Source organism: Protopterus annectens, chromosome 8.part0 (genome assembly GCF_019279795.1).
Source record: "Protopterus annectens isolate FY-2018-M chromosome 8.part0, PAN1.0, whole genome shotgun sequence".
Taxonomy (NCBI): Eukaryota; Metazoa; Chordata; order Ceratodontiformes; family Protopteridae; genus Protopterus; species Protopterus annectens.
In genome coordinates, this window is record NC_056741.1 from 452753914 (window position 1) to 452781413 (window position 27500).

The 27500-nt window shown below is 40.1% G+C and overlaps 1 protein-coding gene across 1 annotated transcript in view; it reads left to right on the forward strand.

Annotated features, from left to right (window-relative positions):
• Nucleotides 1-27500, forward strand: part of NPR1 (natriuretic peptide receptor 1) — a 3300976-nt gene that overhangs the window by 3121688 nt on the left and 151788 nt on the right. Inside the window, exon 20 of the mRNA XM_044079969.1 lies at nucleotides 22273-22371. Within this exon, the coding sequence (XP_043935904.1) occupies nucleotides 22273-22371 (99 nt within the window). The remainder of the gene's footprint in view (nucleotides 1-22272; nucleotides 22372-27500) is intronic.

A 27500-nucleotide genomic window follows, 5' to 3' on the forward strand; every position in this document is an offset into this window, starting at 1 on the left:
AATTAAAAGCACTACACTCTGACAAACTCACCTTGAGTACCTTGTTCCCCATTGGCCCTTTTTTCAATTATAAAGGATTTCCCAATATTATTCTAGCATGTCCAAAGGTCAGTTGTCAATCTCTTCTCTGGTCCAGCTGGTGAATCTGGGAATCTTGAGGCAATGTTACAACTGCCTCATGTACACAGACAACCCTCTCCTCCTCCCAACAAATTCCAACACATGTGAGAGATGCAACCATATAGCCAAACTGGAGGCTAAGCTCTCTCAACTCAGTACTGACGTAACCAGTCAGGAGGAGAAGGAAACCACACTCACTACAATTCCAGTCTCACATAGACCTACCACGACAGCAAACCAAACACATAAACACACAAAACAGTACTTGGAGGCTCTAAATAAAAGTCTGCCTAAGCAGCAGAGACCTCCAAAGTAGACACCCAAGCAACCGCTAACCCAAAAAAAAACACGTGCAACACATAGCTCACAAAGCCAGTGTGCCGAACAGTCACAGCCTTTAAGGCTAAACAACACACCTGATACACTTGTAATAGGTGACTCTATCGTCAGGCACACTGACGTTCCGCTCACCAGGCTGAACAAGGAGAAGGTCACGGTGAGCTGCCTGTCGGGCACTAGGATCCGCCACATAACACAAGCACTCAGGTCACTCCAAGGCAAGTACCAATATGACTCAGTCATTGTCCATGCTGGTGTGAATGACCTGAGACGTACCTCCCTGGACTACATGAAAAGAGACATAGAGGAGCTCTCTGAGCATGTAGCCCAGGCCAGTATGACCCTGACCTTGAGTATCATCTTACCCTCACCAAGAATGATGCCACAGTATGAAGACAAGATGTTCAATTTCAACAAATGGCTTAAGTATTGGTGTCATTCAAAGAGGATCCAATGCCTGTCAGCCTGGGATGACATGCTCGACAAGCCAGCTTTGCTAGGGACGGCTTGCACCTGTCACCCCTGGGCTTTCAGATATTGGCAAAGGCTCTTGCTACCCCTATAGTGCCTTTTTTAGGCAAGGCTCAAAAGACAAACCCACCTCCATAGGTATCACAAGGGATAAGAAACTAAGAGTAATGCTACTCAACCTCAGAAGTCTAAACCTCAAGATGCATGCACTCAAAACTCTCCTTAGCATGGAGAACATTGATATCTGTGCAGTAACAGAAACCTGGTTCAAGGCTCCCGAGAGCACCCCAGCACTACCAGGTTATACCTCATACCATGCTTTTGGCCCCAAAACTTGGACCAAACCACAAAAGGAGGGAGTATCAATATTCCAAAGATACCCACACCTCCAGGTTGGTGGCACAGCACGAAGCATCAGAGACTATCCATGTGCAACTAACAGTGGGTAAAACTGCCTTCCAGTTTATAGCCTGCTACAGACCACCCTCCCAAACCCAGGAACCCCACTCGGCCTTCCTGAGAACACTGGAAAATATGAAGGTCTCTCCAAACACCATTATACTGGGCAACTTCAACTACCCAAACATAGACTGGGAGCATTACTCTAGCTCCAACACCCTAGCCCAAAGGTTCCTAGAATTTATAAACTCAAATGCTATGGAACAACTTGTTACCACTCCCACAAGAGGGGAAAACATACTGGACCTGATCATCATCAACATGGGACTCTATGCTTCAGACCAGAAGTGTATCCCTCACTGGTAAGATCAGACCATAAACTAATCTCACTGGATATTCACATCCTGACCCCACCCCCTGCCCAGAAAACCACGGTGAAAAACTTCTCTAAAGCAAATTTCACACTCCTCAAAACTGAGGTGGAATCCTTCAAAGCCCCCGGGCCTGTGGAAAATACGGCCCAGACCGCAGAATCCTTTATAAACGCATTCTATGAACACCTTCAGGAATGCATGGATCATGCAATCCCAAATAAAACCAAGACCCAATCTTCCAAAGGCAGACGTCCTGTCTGGTGGACCCCAGCCATAAACAAACTATACAATAGAAGGAAGAAGCTACTACATGATAGAGAAAAATCCCAAAAAGGGACGGCATCTCTGATCAGTATTAGCAAAAAACTACGGGCACTCATAAAATCGTCTAAGACCAGATTCGAGAGAAAAATTGCACAGGACACTAGGGATAATAACAAGGCTTTCTTTAGTTATGTTAGGAACCTGGGTGGGAATTCCCAGATATGCTCAGAATTAGTCAAAAATGACAAAAAATACACCAAACCCATAGACATTGCCAACATCCTAGCTGACAGTTTCAGCACAAACTTCTCCCCCTCATCCCCACCAAAAGGGCAAATATCAATCCCAGCAGAGTGCTGCCCCCTAACATCTCAGATGCTCAGGTAAGAGCCGCCCTCTCCAAAGCAAAAAACACAGCATCAATGGGACCAGACGGTGTCCCGGGCTAAGTCCTACATGAACTCCAAGAAGAGCTAAACCCAAACATAAAACTACTGTTCAATCTCAGCCTTACTACAGGATATGTACCCAAAGAGTGGCATACAGCAACAGTGGTCCCTCTCCACAAAGGTGGTGCCTCAACGGATAATGGAAACTATCACCCCATAAGCCTGACTAGCTTGGTCTGGAAAGCTATGGAAAGGATCATCATGGACCTCATAAATAAAGATATTGGGGACCTACAGACACTGGATCCTACCCAGTTCGGCTTTGTTAAGGGCAGATCCTGCCTCTTAAACCTGGTTGATTTTTTTGAAACAGTCACCAAGGCCATTGACGAGGGGAAGGTGGTCCACACAGCCTACCTGGACCTCGCAAAAGCCTTCGATACAATACCCCACTTGGGCATTATAGATAAGCTCACCAGCTGAAATATAAACCCCTATGTCACTAGATGGGTTGCAAACTGGCTCAAGGACAGAACCCACATGGTTAGAATTGCTGGAGCCATGTCAGACTCCAAACCAGTTGCAAGTGGCATCCCACAAGGCTCAGTCCTGGGACCTCTCTTGTTCGGTATATATTTCTCGGAGGTACAGGCCAACACGGAAGGACTGTGACTGACCAAATTCGCAGATGACTGCAAACTGGGTGCCATAATCAACTCTCCAGCCGACACAAGCATCCTCCAAAAGGGCCTCATAGAAACAGACAACTGGTGCCAGAGGCATGGCCTCAAGTTAAATGCCAAAAAGTGTATAGTCATCCCCTTTGGCAAAAACAAAGTGCCCACAAATTACCACATAGGTGGTAATCCATTAAGTACAGAAGAAGTAATTAGGGACCTGGGGACCCAAGTTGATAGCAATTTCTCATTTGACAACCACGTGGCCAAAGTGGTTAGAAAAATATTTTATATAGCCCACCTAATCATGAAGGAATTCACATCTAGATCAGGGGAGGTCATCGTGCCTCTTTACTCATCCCTCATCAGGCCCATAATTGAGTACAATGCCCCATTTGGGATGTTCCTTACCAGACACCTGCAGCAACTGGAAAGACCTCAAAAGTACCTCACCAAGAGGATCAAAGGGCTCAAGCAGATGCCATATGCTGCCCGGTTAAAGAAACTCCAGCTCTACTCAGTGGCATACCGCCTGCTCAGAGGCGATCTGTGCCTGACGTATAAAGCCATGTCCAACCCGGTATTAATGGACATGCTGCACCTCAGAAAATACAAATCCCATCGAGCTACGCGCTCGAGAGACTTGAACCTCAGCACTGAAATAAATAGGACATGCTGGAGGGACAGATTCATAACCCAGAGGCTCCCTTCACTCTGGAATAAAATCCCAGTCCAGGTTAGGCAGAGTCCTTTATTGACTCTCTTCAAGAGGAATCTTGATGAGTGGATGGGAGATCATAGGTTTACCCCGGGTATCACTTCTGTGTCACTGTTAAACAGAGGCACAGTATACTAACCTCGAAAAAGGGCATAGCAAAATTTATTTAAAATGGGTGGCGAAAGCCAAACACCCTCTGGCTAGGCTTATAAATGCCCTAGGGCAGATAGCCTAGTATGAACCTATGAATTTTTGTCCAAAAGTTTTAACTTATCACATCTTATAACTTCTAACATTTTTTTCTTATATAATTTCCTTTCTTTTTACTTTTGCCTTCAAAATCACAATTAAAGTCTACTATTATTAGAATATTCATATTTATCACTACATGTTTAAAATGTAATGAAATAAGCTTTTCTTTTCAAACAGTATAAGCATATCTTATAATTCTAAATACTTCTTTCCATTTTAAATTTACAGCGGTTAATCTTCTCATTTTTGTTAAAGTTATATCTAATGTCTTTACTGTATTTCTACAGAATATAGCTGTTTCAGAGCATCTCTCATTTCCCAAATGCAGATTATCTTTCCTCCACATAGTTTGTAATCTTTCTTCATTTGTTAAAAATCTTGTGTCTTCTAATATAATTACATCTATCCCCCATGTATTACACCACTCCAAAATTCCTATTCTTCTTACTATATACTTGATACTACTTAAATTTACAGAAAGCACTCTAAAATTTTAATTTCCCTTTTCCTTAGTTTCATGGTTTCATAAGTTCATAGTTAATTAATAAGTTAGCTTTCTTAATAGGCTATTCTAAACCTAGCCAAGTTCATTACCAAAGGGGAGACAAAAACACTTTTACCTTGTGATTGTGAGACAAGCACATTAACCATAATACAATCCCCTAATTGTTATTAATTTTCTTCTTTCTTTTTCTTTTCCCGTACTCTTATTTTCATATTTGCAATTCATCAATAAATAACAAATTTTGTTACATTTATAACAATTCAATTCACATTGTTTGCACAATGTCCCATTCCCCCATAAATATAACATTTTCTTTTGTCACAGTTACTTATCAAATATCATTCTCTTCTACAAAAAACATGTATTAGGTCAACCCCAGAATTTGACTATTTCCCTATTCTCCTCCATATTTGTCATGCCTTGTATATGTATATTTTTATATTTCTATTTTTAACACAATATTACAATCCCAGCCACCATTCCATAAACCCCTTTTGTCATAAACTTTTTCAATGTCTAGTATTTCTTTTCATAAAGACTTCAAATGACATTTCAAAGTCTCTCTTTCTACCTCTGTTTCAAATTGTATATGATTTTTTTTGTTTCTCTTGTGATTATGCAATGTGTTGTCAACTATGCCAGGAGAAGTAAGGCAGTGGATGTGTAACATATGCTAGCATAGCTAACTGGGGGGTTGTAAAGAATTATATGTAATTCGTATATCAAACTGATTTGTACAGCTGCTTGTGTTGAAAATGCATTTGTAAAGTTGCTTGTGTTAAAAAATAAAACAAAAGTGGGTCCTACTAGACAGAAAAGAAATCCACCTGTATGTCAGACTGTATTGTAACTGTTGAAATTAATATATTGTAACAGAGGGTACTGGAAGAGAAGAGGTTAATCTCAGACCAGCTAACTTTGAAAAATAGTCTGAAATTAAATTATCTGGTTTAAGCCATTAAGATTGTATCTTACAGTTCTAATTGCAGCCAGTAGCAGAATGTCTGTGAAAACCAAGACTAGGAATCCTACCGTTCTGTCCTTAGGGGCAAACTTATTGCTACCCTGGAAGGGTAGAAGTGTTTGAAATGGTTTTATAACTTCCAGATGCTATAAAACATTTTAACAAAGCTGTATGTGTGTATATTATAACACATATGTGCTAGATTCTGGTTCAGTTTCTAGTAAAGGGGTAGTAGGGGAATCAGAAGTGAGATGACCAGATATATGTGATGTCATTCTGTAATCCAGCACTGAAATGATGTCTTAATACTAGATGAGACAGAGGTCTCAGAACAGTTTGTGAATCCTGAGAAAAAATGACCACTCACCTATTTCATTTTGCCTTGCTTCAGTAAGTAACCAGGGAATAATAATTCTTTAGATCAGTTAGGAAAATATAGTGAGCATAATTAAGTATTGTTTTTTGTATCTGTATGAATCTACCTGTGTTACTTGTAATATTTCCTGTGACTGAAACTCTGGTGTTTATTGTAAATAGATATTTGGTATTTTATGTTCTTTTATTATTTATTGTTAAATATATTTAAACTTTTCATTGCGGCTTGTCTTTTAGAGAATATTTTAACCTTATGTTTATTTTGTGACATTTTGGCCACTCCTGAAAGCCTTGCTGCATTAGTCAAACACTACCATTTGCATTAGTATGGATATTACTCAGTATAATTGAATACCCTGGCAAAAGCCTTAGAGTAGCTGGGTTTTGAGTGTCCTGGTGACAGTATTTACCTTATAGTCTGGGCAGAGGAGCAGAGGTCATAAATCTGTGCCAGCCTTTCCCAGGTGTGAGTATGTGAAAATTAAATTTCAAAGAGTATGTGTGTGTCAGCTATTTGGAGCAGGGACACAGAGCACTGGTTTCACAGAGAGGTTGGTGGAGGACTTGGCTTGGAACACTCACCTGAGGACTCACCTCTACAGCTGTATCAGTGGAGAGTCTTATTTGCGGCGTGGAAATAGAGAGAAGGAAACCCATCCCGAAGACAGTGTGTGGTCTCTGTGTGCTCTTAAAGGAAATTGTGCTTGGTACAGGGAGCTGCATCTGAAAATACTGTGTGTATCTATCCTTGCTCCAAGTGAACATCCCTCACTGGTGTCACTGGTGAGGATTGAGGGTCATTGATTACTGGCCCAGAGGAGAGTTGTCACATATTGGTAGCTCTCTCTCCTCTTTGAAGTCTCAAGCTAGTTTCTCAAGTGACCCTGGATAAACACTGCTTGAGAGGAATGAGCCTCTCTCTGAATACATTAACCCATACCCTGTCTTGAGAGTATATCTGCATTGACAATGCTGACCCCACTACTGTGCTGCACTGTCATGACATATGCCTGCAATCCTAGGCTCCACTTTAATAATTTAGCATTTTGATGGCTGGCTCAATGTAGCCATGTTAAGGGATTATGGTCTGTAACTATAGTGAATTTCCTTCCATACAGATAAGTTTGAAGTTTCTCTAGTGCCCATATGATGGCTAGACATTCTTTTTCTACAGCTGCATAACATCCCTCCCTGAGTTGGAGTCTATGGCTAAGATATACACCTGGGTGCTCTTGTCCATCTGTGGAAACATGGCTGAGTACAGCCCCCAACCCATGGTTTGAAGCATCTGGACTGGCTAACACAGGGCATCCTCACAAACCCCTTTTATGCTTTTGTAATACCTGCTGACATGTTGGGGTCCACACTACTTTATCTGGCTTGTTTGTCCTCATCAGGTCTGTGAGGGGAGCAGCTATTGTACAATAATTGCAAATGTACTTTCTATAGTACCCCACTGTCCCCAAGAATGTCCTAACCTCCTTTTTGGTAACAGGGGAAGGGCACACCTGAATGGCTTCTACTTTGGCAGGTTCTGGCCTGATCATACCACTTCCCAATCTATGTCCCAAGTGGGAGACCTCTGCCATACCCACCTGACACTTACTGGGCTTAATGGTGAATCCTTCCCTTTGCAGTCTGCCCAGGACCCCCCTAACATGCTGAAGGTGCTCTTGCATGAATGGCTGTAGATAGCAATATCCTCCAGGTAAGCTAGGGAATAATCTCCTGTTCCTGCTAGGATATGATCTACCAGCCTCTGCAAAGTTGCTGGGGCATTTTTCATCCTAAAGGGCATCTTTGTGAACTCGTATAATCCGAAAGAAGTCACAAAGACTGGCCTCTCTTTAGCAGTGGGAGTCAAGGGCACCTGTCAGTAGCCCTTGGTCAGATTAATAGTGGTCAGGTACCTAGCCCCACCCAGCTGCTCTAAGGCTTTGCCTATCCTAGGCATGGGGTAAGCATTTGACTCTGTGTGATTATTTAGTTTTCTGTAGTCCAAAAAAGGATAGCAGCTCCAGGGATAACGCCAATAAATATCCAAGTTCCAAGAAAACCTAATAAAAGCTTCTATTGGTTCACAAAAGGTAATAAGCGTCTCCAAAAAACCACGTTTTGGAAATAGTAAACTCCTTGAGCTGCTATCCTTTTTTTTTTTTTTTTTTTTTTATACAGCTTCCCTCTGTGTTTGGTTTTCTGTAGTCCACACAGAACCTGGTGCTGCCATCTTTCTTTGGTACCAGAATCACTGGGGAGACCTAGGGACTGTTAGACTCCTGGATTATGCACAGCTCCAACATTTCCTGTATCTCAACCCTCAGTGTCTGTCTGACTCACTCAGGCACCCTGTAAGGGGTCTGCATGATAGGCCTTTGGGTCTTGTATCCACATGATGCAGTGTGTGCAGCTCTAAGGCTTTGCCTATCCTAGGCATGGGGTAAGCATTTGACTCTGTGTGATTATTTAGTTTTCTGTAGTCCACACAGAACCTGGTGCTGCCATCTTTCTTTGGTACCAGAATCACTGGGGAGACCTAGGGACTGTTAGACTCCTGGATTATGCACAGCTCCAACATTTCCTGTATCTCAACCCTCAGTGTCTGTCTGACTCACTCAGGCGCCCTGTAAGGGGTCTGCATGATAGGCCTTTGGGTCTTGTATCCACATGATGCAGCAACAGGCAGGTGTACCCAGGCTTCACAGTGAACATACCCCCAAACTCCTGTAACACTGCTCAGATTTCTCAAACCTGCATAGGGGATAGCCACTGGAATATTGCTACCCCTTCCACTGAGGTGTCAGTCTGAGCCTTACTGAGGAAATCATTCACCAGAAGCCCTTCAGACTCTGCGTACCTTCCACTGCAAATACTCATCACCAGGGCCGTATCATGGTAAGGCTTCATCATGTTAACATGGTACAATTTGTGCCCCTGCCTTCTGCCTGGCAGGTTTACCATGTAAAAAAACACAAAATGCTCAAAGTAAAATCAGAAGAACAGGTCACACTCTTAGCTGGATATGGTAGTATATAAAGTGAATGTAAAGCGCGTTACAACATTCTGAAGATATCATTGTTTTATTAACTGACGAAAGCACTAAATAAAGAACATCATCCAGCTAAGAGCGTGACCTGTTCTTCTGAGGTTTACTATGTAGTTAATGTCACTGACCTTCCTTACCACATTGAAGAGTCCCTCCCAAGCTGCCTGCAGTTTATTGAGTCTAGCAGGAATGAGCACCATAGCCTTCTGTCCCACAGCATACTCTCAGGTTCAAGCATTCCTGTCAGATCAGACCTTTTTCTGCAGTTGGGCTCTTACCAGGTTCTGCTAGGCCAAGATTATGTGCTCCCTAGGCCTTGTCCTGAGGTTTAGGACATATGCCAAAAACAGACTCCTTGTGGGATTCACACTCACCCTCCTACTCATCACTAATCAAATCTAAAGGCCTCCTCACCCTATGCCCGTACAAGAACGCAAATGCTGTAAAGCCTGTGGATTCCTGGAATATCTCTCTGCATGCAAGCAACAGATGGGGCAAATTTTTGTACCACTGTCTCTTAAACTAGTCTGCAAATGCCAGTAGCATAGTCTTTAGTGTAGAGTTTAAACTATCCACAACACCATTAGTCTGGGGTGGTAGGGAGTTGTCTTTAGGTGCTTCACCCTACAGCTGTCCCACAGACAAGCCAGCAGGTCTGAAATGAAATTGGCACCTCTATCAGTCAGTATTTCTCTTGAGAAATCTAACCTGCTAAAAATCTCTAACAAAGCATTTGCCACCTCAATGGAAGATAAAGCCACTGCCTCAGGGTATCTAGTAGCATAATCTACTACCACCAGGATATACTTCTTCCCTGTGGAACTTGGGGTGTTCAGAGACCCCACATTATCCATAGCTACTCTCTGAAATGGCTCCTCAATCACAGGCAAAGACGTCAAATGAGATTTGACCTTGTCTCCTGCCTTATCTACTTTTTGGCATTGCTCACAGGTCCTGTAGTAACCTGTTAGTTCCCTTGCAAATCCAGGGCAATAAAAGTTCTGCATAATACATCTCTTGGTATGCTTTATAGCCATATGACTAGCAAATGGAATGTCATGGGGTATGGCTAGAAGTGCCAGATGGTAGGCTCTAGGCACTATCAACTGCTGTATTACCTCACCCTCGAGCCCTGCCAGGAGATCGACTCTCTGTACAGTCAACCTTTGTTCCAGTATACAGACTCCCCTTTTCCTTGAGGATCAGGTGCCTCCCTAGCTACCTCCCTCAAGCATCTTAGTGTAGGGTCTAATTGCTGAACCTGTGTCAACTTTACCTTTTTGGCCCTTCCCAGTTCCTCTTCCACAGGAAGTCCAGTATCTTCTGATAGCAGTGCCTCACTGTCAGCCTGGGTACCACCACTTGCCTCTGCTCTTGTGGTCCCTCTGTCTAAGGGAACATCAGTACCTACCAGCAGCTGTGGCTCACCTGAAGGCTCACTGCTGCAGGTTAACTCCCTCCCTGAAATAGCCACCTCAGCAGCCCTGGCTTCAGGTGTGGGGTCTGTCGGGGTCTCCTCAGGCTACCAGCCCTACATGCCTGTGTCCAAGCCTGACTGCATGTAACTGTATGCATGCAAGGTACTGCATTATCAAAATCATTCCCTGTCAGGATGTCTACAGGGATATTCTCCAACACATTTACTTGCTTGCTTCATTTTCCACCTTCCCAGTTAAGGTGAACCCTGGCCAAAGGCATTTGGAATGGGGTCCTTCCTAAAGCTCTGACTGGAGTTGACTGCCCAAGCAAGTACTGCTCCTCTTTAACCACTGAAGGCCTCATAGTGGTTATGTCAGAGGATGTGTGTCTCTTAGCAGTGGCCTGTTTTGCTTCCACTAAGATAGGATCTAAACTCTGGTGATAGTTTGGTACCCCTGTTGTCTCCAGACAACTTACCACTGGCATACGGTTATTCTCACTTGCTGGCTCCCCCACCTTTTGCTCCCCACCTTGCAAACATGGACGCCTGTAGCCACATGACCCAACTGGGTACATTTAAAACATCTAACCCTTGATCCTGTCCATGTACCTGAGCTAGCAGCTTCCCCTGTTACTTGTGGACTCTTTTGGGGTGGTTTAGGCTGCCCACCATGGGTTCCCTTATATCTGTGTGAGCACTGGGTATCCTCTTCTTGTGCAGTGATGCTAAATGGCGATCCCTTTTTTCCCCAACTCATCTGCAGAGTTACACTCCCGGTCTGCCAACCAGATTCTCATGTCTTCAGGCAAAGTTCTTAGGGTTTGTTCCCTCACCAAAAGGTCTGCCAGCCTTTCAAAAGTGGTAACCTGACACCCACTCACCCACATATGAAAATAAGTGCTTAACTCGGCTATATAATCACATACACTTTCATCTGCCTTGCATCTGTGCTCATGAGACTTTTTCTGTAAGGATCAGGTGTTAACTTAAAACATGGCAATAAACATTGTTTAACTTTATCATAGTTTAAACAATCAGTATCAGACAATTTAGAAACAGCACTTACAGCTTTACCATGGAGTAAAGGGGTCAGGAACTGTACCCAGAGCCCTTAGCCAACATTATACTGTCTTCATACTCTTTCAAATATATGAATAAAACTAACAAAATTATTAACCTCTGTAAACTGTGGAAGAAATGTACTGACCTTTATTGCTTCTGGAGTTCGGTTATTCCCTTACCCATTACCTCCATGGCCCTGACGAAGAGTCAGCATCTCCCTGCCATGTTTGTGCTGTTTCTCATTTTCTTCAGCATCCAAACACTGTAGTCTCCCTGCTGACTCTAATTCCACATGTTTTGCCTGCCAGAGTCTCCCCGCTGATTGTAATTCCAAACATTTGGCCTCAAGTTCAAGTCTCTATCTCCAGACAGGTTTTTATGTCCTCTGAGGAAAAGCTGAACTGTCCTGTTTCTGAGGGCTGCAAATCCCTATTGCCAGACTGGTTATCCTCCTGGTTGCTGGTCTGGGCTACAGCTGCAACTAAGGCAGAAATCATTTCCTCTTTAGTCAGGTTGGCATGCACCAGTCCTTTGGCTTTGCACACCTTGGCCAACTTGTTCTTTCTCAGCTTGCCATAATCCTCAGATGACATTTTTGCTTGCTTTCCCAGACTAAACTAAACTAACAAAAAATAAATAAAACTGTTGCGAAAATGAAACTCTGTATCCTTACTTTGTGGCTGCTGAGAATACACACACCTTTAGTGACAACTGTCTACAAGCTACAGAAGTTCAATTAATATCCACACCACTGCTTACTAATATGTAACATTCCTCCTCTGGGCCAGCAATCAAGAGACTCAATCCTCACCACTGACACCGGTGAGGTACGTTCAGTTGGAACAAAGATAGATACACACAGTATTTTCAGATGCAGCTCTCTGCACCGAGCACAATTTCCCTTAAGTGCACACAAGGAACACACTCCATCTTGAGGCTGGGTTTCCCTCTCTCTCCCTCTCTCTCTCTACAGGCCAAAAATAAGACTCCCCACTGACACAGCTGTAGAATTGAGTCCTTAGCCAAGTGTTCCAAGGCAAGTCCTCCATCACCCTCTCTGTGAAACCAATGCTCTGTGTCCCTGTTCCAAGTAGCTGACACACACACTCTTTGAGATTTGATTTTCACACAGACACACACACACACACACACACACACACACACACACACACACACACACACACACACACACACACACACACACACACACACACACCCTGGGAAATGCTGGAACAGATTTACCAACTGTGCCCCCTCTGCCCAGCCTATAAGGTAGATACTGCCACCAGAACACTCCAAAGCCAGCTACTCTAAGGCTCTTAACCAGGCTATCCAATTATATTGAGTAAGATTAATACAAATACAAATGGTAGTGTTTTATCAATGCAGCAAGGTTTTCAGAAGCGACCACAGTGTCACCAAATAGTACTCTCAAAGGTTAAAATATTTTCTAAAAGATCACCCACAATGAAAAGTTTAAATATATTTAATAATAAATAATAAAAGAACATTAAAATATTAAATATCTATTTACAATAAACACCTATGCTAAGCATCTTTCATCACAGGAAATATTAAAAATAACACAGATGGATAGATTCACACAGATACAGAAAAACAGTACTTAACTAATCTCACTATATTTTTCTGACTGATCTAAAATAATTACTATTCCCTGGTTACTTACTAAAGCAAGGCAATAATAAGTAGGTGAGTGGTCCTTCTTTTGTTAGGTTTCACAAACAGACTGCCCTGAGACTTCTGTCTTATCTAGTATTAAAACATCATTTCAGTGCTGAATTACAGAATGACATCACATATGTCTGGTCATCTGACTTCTGGTTCCCACACTACTCCCTTTACTAGAAACTGGACCAGAGTCTAGCACATATGTGTCATAATACACGCACATAGAGGTTTGTAAAAATGTGTTATAGCATCTGGAAGCTATAAAACCATTTCAAAAATGTCCACCCTTCCAGACTAGCAATTATTTCACCCCTAAGGACAATACAGTAGGATTCCTAGTCCTGGTTTTACAGATATTTTGCCTCTGGCTGCAATCAGAACTGTAAGATACAATCTTTATGACCTAAACCAAGTAATTTAATTTCAGGATATTTTTCAAGGTTAGCTGGACTGAGATGAACCTCTTCTCTTCTAGTATCCTCTGTTACAATATATTGAATTCACCATTTGCAATACAGTGTGATATACATGTGTATTTCTTTTCTGTCCAGAAGGACTCACTGTTGGTACATTTTTTAACACAAGCAACTTTACAAATACATTTTCAACACACACACACACACACACACACACACACACACACACACACACACACACACACACACACACACACACAAATCAGTTTGATATACAAATGACCTATAACTCTTTATAAAACTCCCATCTAGCTATGCTGGCATGTGCGACATATCGCATCACATACCTGTTAAATGCTTTTATCACATAAAGATTCCATGGGTTAAAGTCTTTCTTTATTTATATTCTACAAGAAAATTTTCCATTAAAAAATAGTCTAAAATAAAATGTCATAAAATGTCTCTTTGTTAATAAGAATAAATGTTCTTACCTCAAGTGCTTTTACATCCAAAGGAGCTATTAAATTGTTTCACACTTCATACCTGCGCATTTCTTTGTGTTCTTTACTTTGAATCCTTACCATGTACTTATGTTTTTCATTTTTCTCTGCCTTCTTTTCTGCTGTTCCACCTTTGTCTTCTTTTACTTTCTCTGCATATTTTTTTCTTTTCCATCTCACCACTATTCTTCAGGATTGTCTCTGAATTATTTTGCATTTTGTTCATAATGTTCCCCCAGCAAACATCTCCTTCATTTTCTGGCTCACTCTTCACCACCAATTCTTTAAGCAAACCATCCCGCAATCTGGAGGGTTGTAATTATACATCCATCATTTGCTGACTCATCTCCATCAAACAGATTTATTTTAAACAGTTTAAACATTTTTTCAGAATCCTGCACACATTTTCTGATCTCAATATTTGCTTTTTCCTTAATTTCTTTCACCACTCCATCATCTACTTCTCTCCCCATCTGTGTCCCTGTTTCTCTGGGCCACCTCTGCACCTAGAATGGAAGTTCCAAAATGGGTCCCACTCACAACAATGACAAGTAGGGGAATTTCCCCATGCCCTGACCAAATTTCCCCATTGCAGTAAGGATGCTGCCTTGGGGTCTCCCTTGAAAATAGACCCTTGGCCTAATAGGACTAACCTGGTCAACAAAGTGTAAACAAATAAGTAAATATTTAAATGAGGACACTTTAAGCAAAAGTGCTTTTTTATATTTGCCTCAGAGGTCCCATTAGTAACATGACATTTGATGGAAGTTTGTAATAGAAGACGTTATCCTGATGGGTACCTTAACCTCTTAACAAAATCTGAAGATACACATTCAGATAAAAGCCAACTTTTTCTACCTTAGCCAATCCCTTAAATATTTCATTCCCTTTATCTCTGTAATGAATAGTGGAAAACTGTTTAGAGACATATCTCCTGTCTCTTGTGCTCATTGTTTTCAAAATGTAGGCACAAATTGCAAGGCTGATGATATATATTTAACTGCAACATTGTATAAACGATTATATTTTATTGCAGATTTAGTAATAATTATCTTGGACTGTGTCTAAATGGGTAAGATCAAACTGTACATGTTATCTGCAATTCAAGCACCTTTTGATTCAAAGTTGTGCATTTACTCAGTGGTCCTAGTGACCATGTCACACAACTACTAAAAAATGTAGAGCTCTTTGTCTTCTGTTTAATACATTCTAAAAATCTTCTAAAGGTTAAAACATTTAAATTTACTGCTCAGCTGTACAGACTATTCCCTGGTATGGGCATCTATCACAGTATACAACAGCTACCCTCTTCATTCAATTTCTTTACGAAACATGGTGATTCTTAATTTTAGTTTCTAAATGTACTTGTTTTAAAGCTGTATTGCGTTATGATATAGGTTTTGTTTCTTACAGAAGTTTTATTTCCTGTTCGTTCAGCCAGGCCTCCTTTTTGTAGGATTATCATGGTCTTATTTAGAAAGAAATCCATTTTAACAATATCAGTTTACCTATAAATTGCAATATCTTTAATGTGATATAACTTAACTGTGTGCCTGCATTGTTGTTTAGTAGCCATATGAATCCTGATATAAGCTTTTATATTTGTGATCCTCATTAGATTCTGAGCTGTAAATCCAGGCTTAAGAATATAGTTTTGTATATCTTAAAGAATATAAATCCGTGGTGGTGGTGCTGCGGTAGCATTGTCGCCTCACAGTCAGACGGTGTCCGGTTCGATTCTCAGCTAGAGCGTCTTCTGCGTGGAGACATGCGTGAATGGGCATACCTTCGTTGAAGGCTGTGCGTCAGGGCTGGTAACTTGGCACGTAAAAATCAACTACCAATCATTAGCGGACCGGAGTTCTGCTGTGGCGACCCCTAACCAGGAAAAGCCGAAAGACACAACAACAACATATCTTAAAGAATATGTTTAATTCCATTCTAGGGAATTTATAGCTAAAACTCAAACTGAGGAACATTGCAGCATAAATAGACAAAATGTTAAGCTGATGGTACACAAGACTGACTTTAACATAAATACAAAAAAAAATCTATACACCCTCCCCAACCCACACACAGATATATAAGGATTAGGTCGAGAATCTCAGATGTAGAATAGTTGATGGCCAACTAATCAAAAAAAATCACGCATCAACATAGTGCAATCTTTAATTAGTCCACTAATCAAGATGGCAACTCATCATACACATGGACATTCACAAACACACACCTGCACATACAAGCTGGTCCACACACCATGCAAATCTCAATTACGCTAACATACCCACTCAGTTTGAAACACACAGTCACACTCTGTCTTCATTTCTGATGTAGGAGGCATTGTCTCCACACCCGAACCCAAGGGGCAAACATTCCTACTTCACACAAATCTCATACAATAGCTCTATCCCATATCTTTCACATGATGCACAAACCACACACTCACACTCCGTCTTCTTCCTGATTACAGTATTTTCCGATCAAGCATGCACACTCATAATCACATTCTCCCAGCCCTACAAACTCACACTCTCTAATAACACCATCCTCCTTACCAAAGATTTATTGTAATCTCCTGACCCTTCAATCCAACAAGCACACACTGCAGCCCACCCCAATAAATACATTCCATTAATAGACTTCATCCCCTATTCACAACTACACTGATGCAAACACATACACAATAACACTCAGCCACTCACTCTCTACATCACTGGTACACAGACAAAACATGCTTTGATCAGTCACTGCAGTACACCTACACAATGCGACCCACAACACAAACTAATGCACAAATTATTCACCAACATTATCCTACACTCACTTACCACTCACCTGCAAAATACCTAATCAGATATACTCACCAACATGCTGTTATACACACACACACACACACACACACACACACACACACACACACACACAGACACACACACACACACACACACACACACACACACACACACACACACACACACACACACACACACACACACACACACACACACACACACACACACAAATACACATATCAGTGCTGGAGATCTAACACCTTTCTTATATAATTAGAAGTAGTTTCCACATAAGAGAGGATCAGACCTGTCATAGAAATAGCTCATGCATGCACACTCTTGGTGAGTATGTGTACTCAACCAGTGTACATTAAATCAATGGGCAGAGACAAGCTGGATGCCCACTCCATAGCTAGCAATAATTTGCATGGCATTAACTATGATATTGTGTGACCTGGAGGTAAGGAGTAGATTTCTGCTTGAGACCTGATGAAGCAGGTAAGGAGAATGAAGAAGAAAGAGTTGCTTGATACTAAGGAGACAACTCCAAACATGTACTGAGCTACCTCACAGCAACTGCCTTTACAACAAAGGTGCTTCATTGTCAGTACCAGAGGTAGAACAGGAGGATATGTTTCTGCTTACAATGGAGAAGAACATAAATGAACTACAGGCATCCAGGATGTGGATCATTGATGGGACATTCACCATCAGGGTGTCAGCATGGGGGCAGCTGTACACTATGTGTGCAATGCAGGAAGAGCCCACTAATGCATGCATTGATGATCTATAACATCAAATCAGCATACAGCTCCACATTCACTACCCTGCATGAACATGGCCTGAGGACAAATTAGACTATGGCAACCAGGCATAAAAGACTGAGGACATATTTGAGAAGGTGACAGATATTCCTCCAGGAAATGCTGCTGATCCTTGTGCAACTTGTATGGGACTGTTTTGATGTACTAAGGAAGAATATCAGGCAATGTCTAGTACCAAGGCTACCAGTGAGGAAGGTTTGGATGCAGAGAGAGAGAGAGAGAGAGAGAGATCTGCAAATAATTTTAGAGAACAAGGAAGTGTACTGTACAGTAGAATTCCTTTGAACTACAGTCCCATAACTAAGTCATGATCAAAGCTCTCTCAAATAACCACAGAAGATACAATTTCACATTTGATGGCAACATGCAAGCTCTCTCTCTCTCTCTCACACACACACACACACACACACACACACACACACACACACACACTCGCGTGTGTGTGTGTGTGTGTGTGTGTGTGTGTGTGTGTGTGTGTGTGTGTGTGTGTGTGTGTGATTTTTACACACAAACAGATAAATGAGAACAGAGGAAAGGCAGCTATACGTTTATATTTATTTTTACTCAAGTAAATGGGATGTTCCCCAGACCATTGTTTACTCATGGTCAAGGATTACTAAACAATTCATAGAGAAATAAATGCAGGAAAACCTTCCCCATCCCAACACAATGCACAAGTAGTCAGACAGACAGAGACTAATCACTGACCTCCCTGAACCAAGCTTATCCAGTTCTCAGCTGCTGCAATAGCTTAAAGATTATAACAGGTAGAATTGTATTCTGGACATTCTGAAGGGTTTGGGTTTAAGCCCTAGATGAAGCATGCACTTCTTTAATGCTGTGGTCCCATGCTTTGACCAGGACCTGTACTTCAAAGTGATATAGCAGTATGAGTCCTAGTTCTGGGAGTTTATTAATTCACTCTCTCCTCTCCTGCTCTTTGTTTGATATATATGTATGTGTGTGTGTATGTGTGTGTGTGTGTGTGTGTGTGTGTGTGTGTGTGTGTGTGTGTGTGTGTGTGTGTGTGTGTGTGTGTGTGTATGTGTGTGTGTGGACTCTCATATAAAATTCAACTGAATACTGCAGGAGTTGGAGTCCCAAGTGCACACAAAGCATTGTCTTGAAGCCAAGGACATGAGTGCCTTTTGCTTGTGTAAACTGTTGCTCTCATTTGAACTTGAGTATGTATTTGGGCAGGCAGACATGGGGATGGATGGGGGGGGGGTATTTTTTACATTTAATGAGTGGGAAAGGAGTTTTAGGGTTATGGAACAGGAAGGGAGTTTTAGGGTTGAGGAATTTAGGTGTAGGGAGAGGTGTTGAAATTTTAGGTTTAAGGAGTGATTAGGGTCTTTAGAGGTAGATAAGGTGAGTGGAGGTTTAGGGAAAGGGGACACAGGTTAGGAACTTGGTAGGAGTTTTAGGATTGCAATTTAGGTTCTTGTAGGGCTATATATCTGTATATACTCAGGTGCTTGGAGGGCTACTTAGAAAAAGATATCAGGCTAGGGAGAGTTTGAGCACTTGCTTTTTCAAGCAGGTATGTTGAGAGCTACTAGCATATATGCACCTGTAGTAGACACAAAAGTAAATGTATATTGCAATGAAGTGGTGTAGCAGTTACCATTGTCACCTCACAGCAAAAGGTTATCCAGTTTGATTCTCTGCTGGGGTTCCTTCTGGTTTCCTCCCATGTTCCAAAGACATGCATCTGGACATTTCTCCCTAGGCCCCCACTGAAAATGGGCTCTGTCCCAGTCAGACTTTCCTGGAAAACAAAAGTAAAATAAAAAAAAATAAAAAATACATGTGTTTTCCTTGAATGTTTCATGTCTCCCTATACAGAGAACACTTTGTGACTCAAGCTACAGGGAAGAAATGCAAGCATGCTATATGTATATATATATATACATTTCTCTTTAGAGACAGGTATTGGAGAGTTTTTGAGCTCTCATACTTATTAATAACATGTGCCTGTTGACCATCTTTCCATTATTCATACCCCCCAAGCAATCAGTAATTTTGTTTTCCCTTCAGCTTTCAGTATAGTTCAGAAGTAAATGCTAAGCATCTTGCAGTACTGAGCACAGTGTTTCATCAGCAGTGCAAGACATTTGTGATATGCATATGACATAGGCTGACACAGGAGGCATTACGCATACATTTCAATGTCTTTACATGCAGACTGTCTCAACGTGTAGCACATTGACAAGCAGACTGCACTGGCCAGCTGATACAGTCAATGGGTCGTCCTAGACTAATGGATGATTGGCAAGTGGGCCATTGAAAAAACAGACCATATCAAGTTCCTGCCACATTCATTTTAAAGCAAGCTGTCTGAAGCTTAACTGCTTGAAAGGCATCAATAATAAACTTGTGTTTAGATGTTGTCACAACAAATGAGTAACATTTTTCTGACATATTTGTTTCCCAGACAAAGTCATCTCACCTTTTCTGTCATTTTGTGGTTACCTTCCTCAATTCTTTCTCTGTTCCTTCCCTTACAAAAACAGTGGTAATAGGCCCACAGAAAGATTAAGGTACCATTCTGGTTTCCAAGGAGACACAGCTCTTTTGCTTCTCCCCAGTGGCACTTTAGTTCTGTGACTTTGAGTTATTCCTTAAGAGCTATTTGCCTTCCCCTTTCCTATTTGCTTCATCTGTATTACATTTGCTAATGTGTTGATATTACAGCTGTAAATGTTTATATAGTTCTTCTACAAATTTCACAGTATCCATGCATCAAGGACACAAGTTTGGAAAGGTCATGACCAAGACAGTGGATTCTTGCACAAACTGCTTTTAATTTATTGAAAGGTTTACCTCTTCAGTCTGTCTTCTCTCCTCATCTTTATATTCTGTGTGCCTCCTTGTCCTTCTATATATGCTGATCTAGATACAGGTATTTGACCAGAGAAATACTGTAAGGAAATTTTGGTGTTAATTTCTACCCACAATGCTTATGTTTCCCTGCCACTGTGACTGACATTGCTGACGTAACTATAGCCGTAGCTTTTTTCCAGTATTGATTCTAAACAGAATGATTCGGTTTGTTATCAGAATATACTGTGTGAGGTTTACTTGTTATTCTTGATGCTAGCAAATGTCTATGGCAAATAGTTCCATACCGGCATTACCTTTCTGACAAGCTGTTATTACCTGTACATCATTTTCTTAGTGTTTTTCTTCCCATTTCCACCAATGTAATACTGCTCATTGGGTAACTTAATGAAAACTATATCAATGACCCCCAGCTGCCCTCCAACTTACAAGAGATCATGGAACAACCCACATACACTCTCCCTATTCAGAAATGTAATAATGGTATATCCACAGCTTTTGGATTCCTTCCTTTATGAAGCACATATTGGAAACACAGATAGATGGGTATGTCATAAAGTATTTTCAGAACTCATCAGGCTGCAAGTAGCATGCTTGGGAAAAATTCTGTGCATGTGGTCACTACCAGAGGGCAGTTACTTAATGAATAGCCCTTATTCTCTCTGCTGCTTTCCAACTTCCAAAACCGATTCCCAGACTGGAGTCACTGCCAGTTTAAGTGAATAGACTGCATCTGTCTTGGCTGCTCTACTTCCTGACCTGGAGAAGTTAGGATGTGCCTTCTTTCTGAATTTGTTGATTGAATTTGATCAGGCTGTTTAAAACCAATGATTTGCGCATGTCTTCACAGACAGCAGTACTGACCGTGCATCCATTCAAATCCCAAATTATGAAGACAAGTAGAGGATATTGTCAGAATAGCTACATATCTTCGTATAATGGCATAAATGAAAATAGGAAAGCTGTGCTGCCTAATGATTGTTTATAGTTTTTTGTAACACTTTATGTTGTGGTGGAATATAAGGCATGTGTTAAAATAAGCTCTCCTTAGTATAGTGCAGTGGTAGCATTGTCACCTCACAGCAAGAGGTTCTCCAGTTCGATTCTCGTCTGGAGTGTCTTCTGTGCAGAGTCTGCATGTCCTCCCTGCATTCGTGTGGGTTTCCTCTGGGTGCTCCGGTTGGGCCTCCACTGAAAATTGGCTTTGTCCCAAGTCGGACTTTCCTGCTAAACAAATGTTAAATAAATATATAATAGCAATACTTTTGTTGCAGATGATTAATTGCACTATGCTAGTTGGTTATATCTGACCTTATTACTCTGCTGTTCTCTTATTTTCTGTCTCTTTGTCTTTATAAATTAAACAGGGCTGAACAGAGTTAACACACATTTTATCAAAACATCTTTAAAGTGGATTGTCTTCTCATATCTGTGGTGCAGAAATGTATGGCTTTATAAGTATTTATCAAAAATGATGTTACAGGGAATAGCCTGCTTTATAGGTTCATAGGTTCATTTATAAGCCTCCATTGTTGTTTTTGGGCTTCGCCACCCCTTTAGTATGGGGAACTATACCCATTATTTTGCTGTGCCTCATCCATTGGTCAAGATTTCTCTTGAACAAGCTTTAAAGAGAAATTCAATACATATTTTTGCAATTTGGCTGAAAATAAAATCATTTAAATTTACTTTAGAGCTTTCATTTTCTGAATTTATCTTGAAGTGCTCCATATTAAATGAGTCTATTTAAATTAATGTTGTTAAATCACTGCTATTTACTACTGTTGCTTTACATTTAATTTAGTATTAAAGATTCTTTTCTATTTTTCTTCTAGGGCCAGTGTGTGCAGGGGTGGTTGGTTTGAAAATGCCTCGCTACTGTTTGTTCGGTGACACTGTGAACACAGCCTCACGCATGGAATCTAATGGAGAAGGTAAGGCTAAACAATGATTATTTCTTTTCCTGTATTACTCCAGTTTTTCTTACATTCTTTATTTTTTTCTTTCTGTACTAATTTTTGAGCTCAGCGGGTGGTGATAGTTTTTTTTAATTAAGAAAAATAAATCTTGTTTTCCTTAAAAGCTACGTTTTTGTCTTTGCATGTGTATTTGAATAGATTTTCCCTAATTTTTCCTTATATTGTCAAAGTCATTATATATCCTCTTTTCAACACCTTGCTGCAAGACAAGTCTCCATTTACCATTTGTTTATTTACCTTTACATATACATCATTATAACAAGCAGGATAAGCAGGGGTATGCTTGCAGTTATCTTAAAGATACAGACCGTTTCTGTTTACTCCTTGCCTGGATTCAGAAACATGAATTTGTCAGTACCAGCATGCATCACATATGATGAAATCTAGGACAGAAACTCTGCATTTTATTTGTTACCATGACATTGTCTTCTCAGTTCACAAAAGTAAGTATGAATTCATGTTAAATACTGCTCGAGTACATACTACAAAAGCAACCTGGATATAGTTTTTGCATCTGTTTTACATGCATTTATTTATTTTATGTATTTATTTTTATTGCCAAAACTTGTACTTTGAGCATTTTCGTTAAGTTTATCAGTTCCTATGACACTAATAATTAAAGAACATTTCCCAGTAATTTAATTTGCCAGTAATTTGTAGACTGCACTAACACTACAATTTGCTTGCTGTCAGATCATTAATAAGTGAATGGGATAGCCCGCATTTTCTTTACTCAAGAATCGGGGACAGAGCTTAAAATAACAACAGGACAAAGGCCCATAATCAGGAACAATTTTTAAATATTGCTGTAATTCATTTAAAACATTACCAGAACACCGAGTTTTGTATCAACATGAAATTTCTGAACAATAAACAGTATGGAAGTCTAATATCTGACATTATTCACTGGCTGTAATGCTTAATGATTTGACAGAAAATCAAAACTTTTATCAAGAACAGGACAAAAATATTTGGCAAAATCATGGATGCTCTGCAAAATCTGGATAGTTGAGAGGTATGGTGGATGTGAAGATATATTTAGGAAGAATAATCACTGAGTTAAATTATGTATTTATTTATTTTATGTTTGTTAGTTAACTGGGATTTGCTCCGGTTTCCTCCCACATCCCAAAGACATGCTGTAGGTGGATTGGACACTCTAAATTGGCCCTAGGTGTGAGTGAGTGCATGTGTGTGCCTCCTGTGGAAGGTTGGGCGCCGGGCTGGCAACTCGACACTGTAAAACTCCACTGCCAATCATGAGCGGACAGGTGATCCGCTGTGGTGACCCCTAACCGGGAAAAGCCGAAAGAAGAAGAAAAAGAAGTTAACTGGGATAGTTGACTTATACAGAGTAAACTCATAGTACATGACAGTGCCTAATCAATTCCACCTGACAGGTAAATCACAATATTACATAGTGTGATGGCCATGGTTACTATGTAAAAGTGTAACTATTTTTCATAAGGAAAATGCAGGAAATGTGAAAAAAGCTATACTAAAACTATACTGTTTTAAGAAAATATGAATAACTTTATAAAACGTAAAAGAAGTTGCATTGCAAATGCATTTGCTAGTAAATTTGTACTACTTCAAAAGAGATGCATGAAACTGAAATTACAAGGGAATTGTGCATTGTCTGATGTGGAAATGTACTGCAGTTTGAAAATGACACTATCTTATCCTTGGAATATGTTGCTGTAGGTCGCATGGTCATGCATTATTTGGAAATTTGCTTGTTGGAAATCACTACCCACCCCAGAATTATTTAACTGTAGAAAGATAAAGTTGTCCTCTACAACTCAGACTGAGGACACAAGAAATTATTTCTGTTAGGAAACTAGGGGAATACATTTATTTTATTTATTTAACATTTGTTTACTGGGAAAGTCTGACTTGGAACAAGGCAATATTCAGTGGAGGCCTGGGGGAAAACGCTCCACACACGTCTTTGAAAAAGAGAGGAGAAGACCGTTAATTTGGTTAGTTATCACTACCATTAAAGAGAGAGGGAGACTGTTAATTTGTTAGTTACCAATTAACCTGCAAGTCAATTCCTGGATTTCCTTGTCGGAGAATACACATGGAGACAGAGCTATTATCCATAAGGTCTCTACAAATTCTATTTTGATCTTGAAAGCTAGAGTCAGGGAGAGCATAGTATGCCTTCAGTTAGAAGTAGTTAAGGCCTAGTTTAGCTGATAGGTTGTGTTTTGTCATCTGTCTGGAACTTTGATTTCATATTCCTTTGCAAGAATATTGCCATTTGCTTATTTACTTTTAAAGTGTAAAGTGTTTAATTTATTCTAAGTAAATACTTTTTTTGTTTAATTTTAAATGCTTAAGGATTTGTGATTTATTTGTTTAATAAAATAAGGGCATGCGTACTGAGCACGTGTAAAACTTACTCTAGTCAACCACCACTTGAATGGCTACTAATTAATCTCTTGCTCCAATTCAAATGTTCAGAGGTTGTCATATTTTAAGAGTAAAAAGAAAACTGTGCTCTTTGATTACTGTAGGCCCTTAAGGCCAGTTAGTTTCCACACATTTATATGACTGCAGTTGTGTTGAAACCATATATATCTATAAATATATATAGAGAAAGAGAAATGTAGAGCTTGAAATAGATATGCAAATAAAGACTCCTGTATGCATAACAGCGATAATGCAATTCATAAATAATGACAGTCTTTACAAAGAACTGGCATCTGACCTTTCATTTCAATTCAATTACAGAAGTCCGGATAGAGAAGGTAGGTGCTACCACACTAACAATACAGTAAGTTGACAATGCTACTGTGATATCTGTCTCTACCCATCCACCCATTAGAGACACTCAAGCCCATATAAACATACAGCTATATACACAAATGTAGATGTTGGCACAGATAAAAATATTTATAGATATGTATCCACATACAGGCCATTGCTGACAAAGGTCAACTCACTTCCAAATGGCACCACTAACCTGATGGAACTACTTTTAGTGCACAACTGTAACAACAATGTAAGAGCTGACTATATTCCCTGCAGTACAGTCCAAATGAGCTCTGCAACATGGCAGTGATGTCATATGTTGAATACAATGAAGTGCAAAGTGGGACTTGTATATTGGAATGTGTAATGAGGCAAATCCAGCTGACATTTTTTTAAATTGCTTAAACACCCCTCATAGCATAGCCAGACACATACATACATGTACACAGTTGTGTGCATGTGAACACACAAGCACGATCACATGCACACATTTGCAGGGCACATAGAATGTTTTCCTGTGAACCCTACATTGCTTTTTACACTCTAGTATACATCTATAGTGACTTGATTCCCAGTGTTAATGCCCAGAGCATTTGCCATTTCCAAGAGTATGCACTATCATCACAGCAGTTTTTGATATGGAACACCACACCCTCCACTAGACACATCTACATTTGCAAGTAGACAGTTCCTGGAGAACAAATGGTCATTTGCTTTTCCTGGAGAACAAATGGTTGTATGCATTATACTGCAGTGCTTGCAAGTTGCAGATGAATCATTGGGCATGACATTGACATTACTCTGTGTTGTATGGATGTGCCATATAGAGCTTGATAAGCTGATAATCATAGTTTCTTGGTATGAATGGTACATACCACTTGATCCAAGCAGGAATTTATAGTCCTTCCATGCTTCAAATGAGTCATATATTTCACAGTAAACTGCTATACATATGTAATGTGAACAGTATTAGTCCCTGTGAAAGTCTATAAGAAAAACTGCAAAACCATTCAATTGCCTTTTGTATAAAATGCCAAAAAATGATAAGGAAAAGAATACTCTATAAAGCCACAAAACTGTTTTGTCAAGGTGCAGTAAAAATGCTAAATATAAAAGTGTACAAAAACTCACTGTCCCTGATTAATAGTATGACAATAGTAATAATATGCAATAATATTTGTGAGATGATTGGCCTTAAAGCAGCTATGCCTTGCGCTATGACCAAAGCCAGTCATGTCCAGACAAGCTTCATGCTGCAAAGCTGAATAGCAGAGATGCATGCATTGGTTCCCTAGGAGTTCACCCACCTCACTTTCAGCCTGGTACCTTATACTGCCAACTAATCAACAATAACTGAAACCTAATGTAAAAAACAGTATCTGGAATGCACAACTTACACCACAAACTAAAAAAAATGAACTGCAACGTAGGCCAATAAAAATAAATGTATTTATTCAAATGGAATAAGTGCTTTCACAGTTATACTCCAACACTGCTTCATCAGATGTTAAAAAGAGAAAAGACCACTTCCTATATACTATTATCTGACCAATCAAATACATGTATCATGCCACGCCTCTCAAACACATAAAAGCACAATACTATATTATGTATTATATGTTATACAAATTCTAACTATAATGAAATAACCTTACAGAAATAAAAAACATATATTAAAAATATATATACAAAAACTTTCTTTCTCTCTCTATATATATATATATATATATATATATATATATATATATATATATATATATATATATGCACAAACAACTAATATAAAAGACCTCAACTAAACAATCTTCTTGCTTTGAGAACAGGTTTCAATGGAAACTGACCATTCAGGCCTTTCCCCTTGTAAGATTGCATCCTAAGGATCCATGTTGACTCCACCCTTTCAGTATGATTACGAATGTCTTCCATCCTTAGAGACTTATATACCTTGTCTATAACTCGAAACTTAAATATATGATGTTCACCTTCTGACATGACATGTTTGGCTAATGCGTTATTCTCATACTTAATTCGAATAGAATAGGTATGTTCCCTTATTCTATCCTTAAACCTACAATTACACTTCCCTACATAAAACGAGGAACATACAACGCAGTGTGCCAACTAGATCACGTCCTTGGTGTTGCATTCAGCACATACCCGAAAACAGAACCTTCATCCATCATTAGTACTGATAAAGCTATTATCAGTCTAAATGTAGTCACACAAATTACAACACGGGACGGTACCCCAGACATTAGGACCCCTAATATCTATATATCTATTCTTATAAGGGTAACATAACATCTGTTTCAAATTCCTCTTGT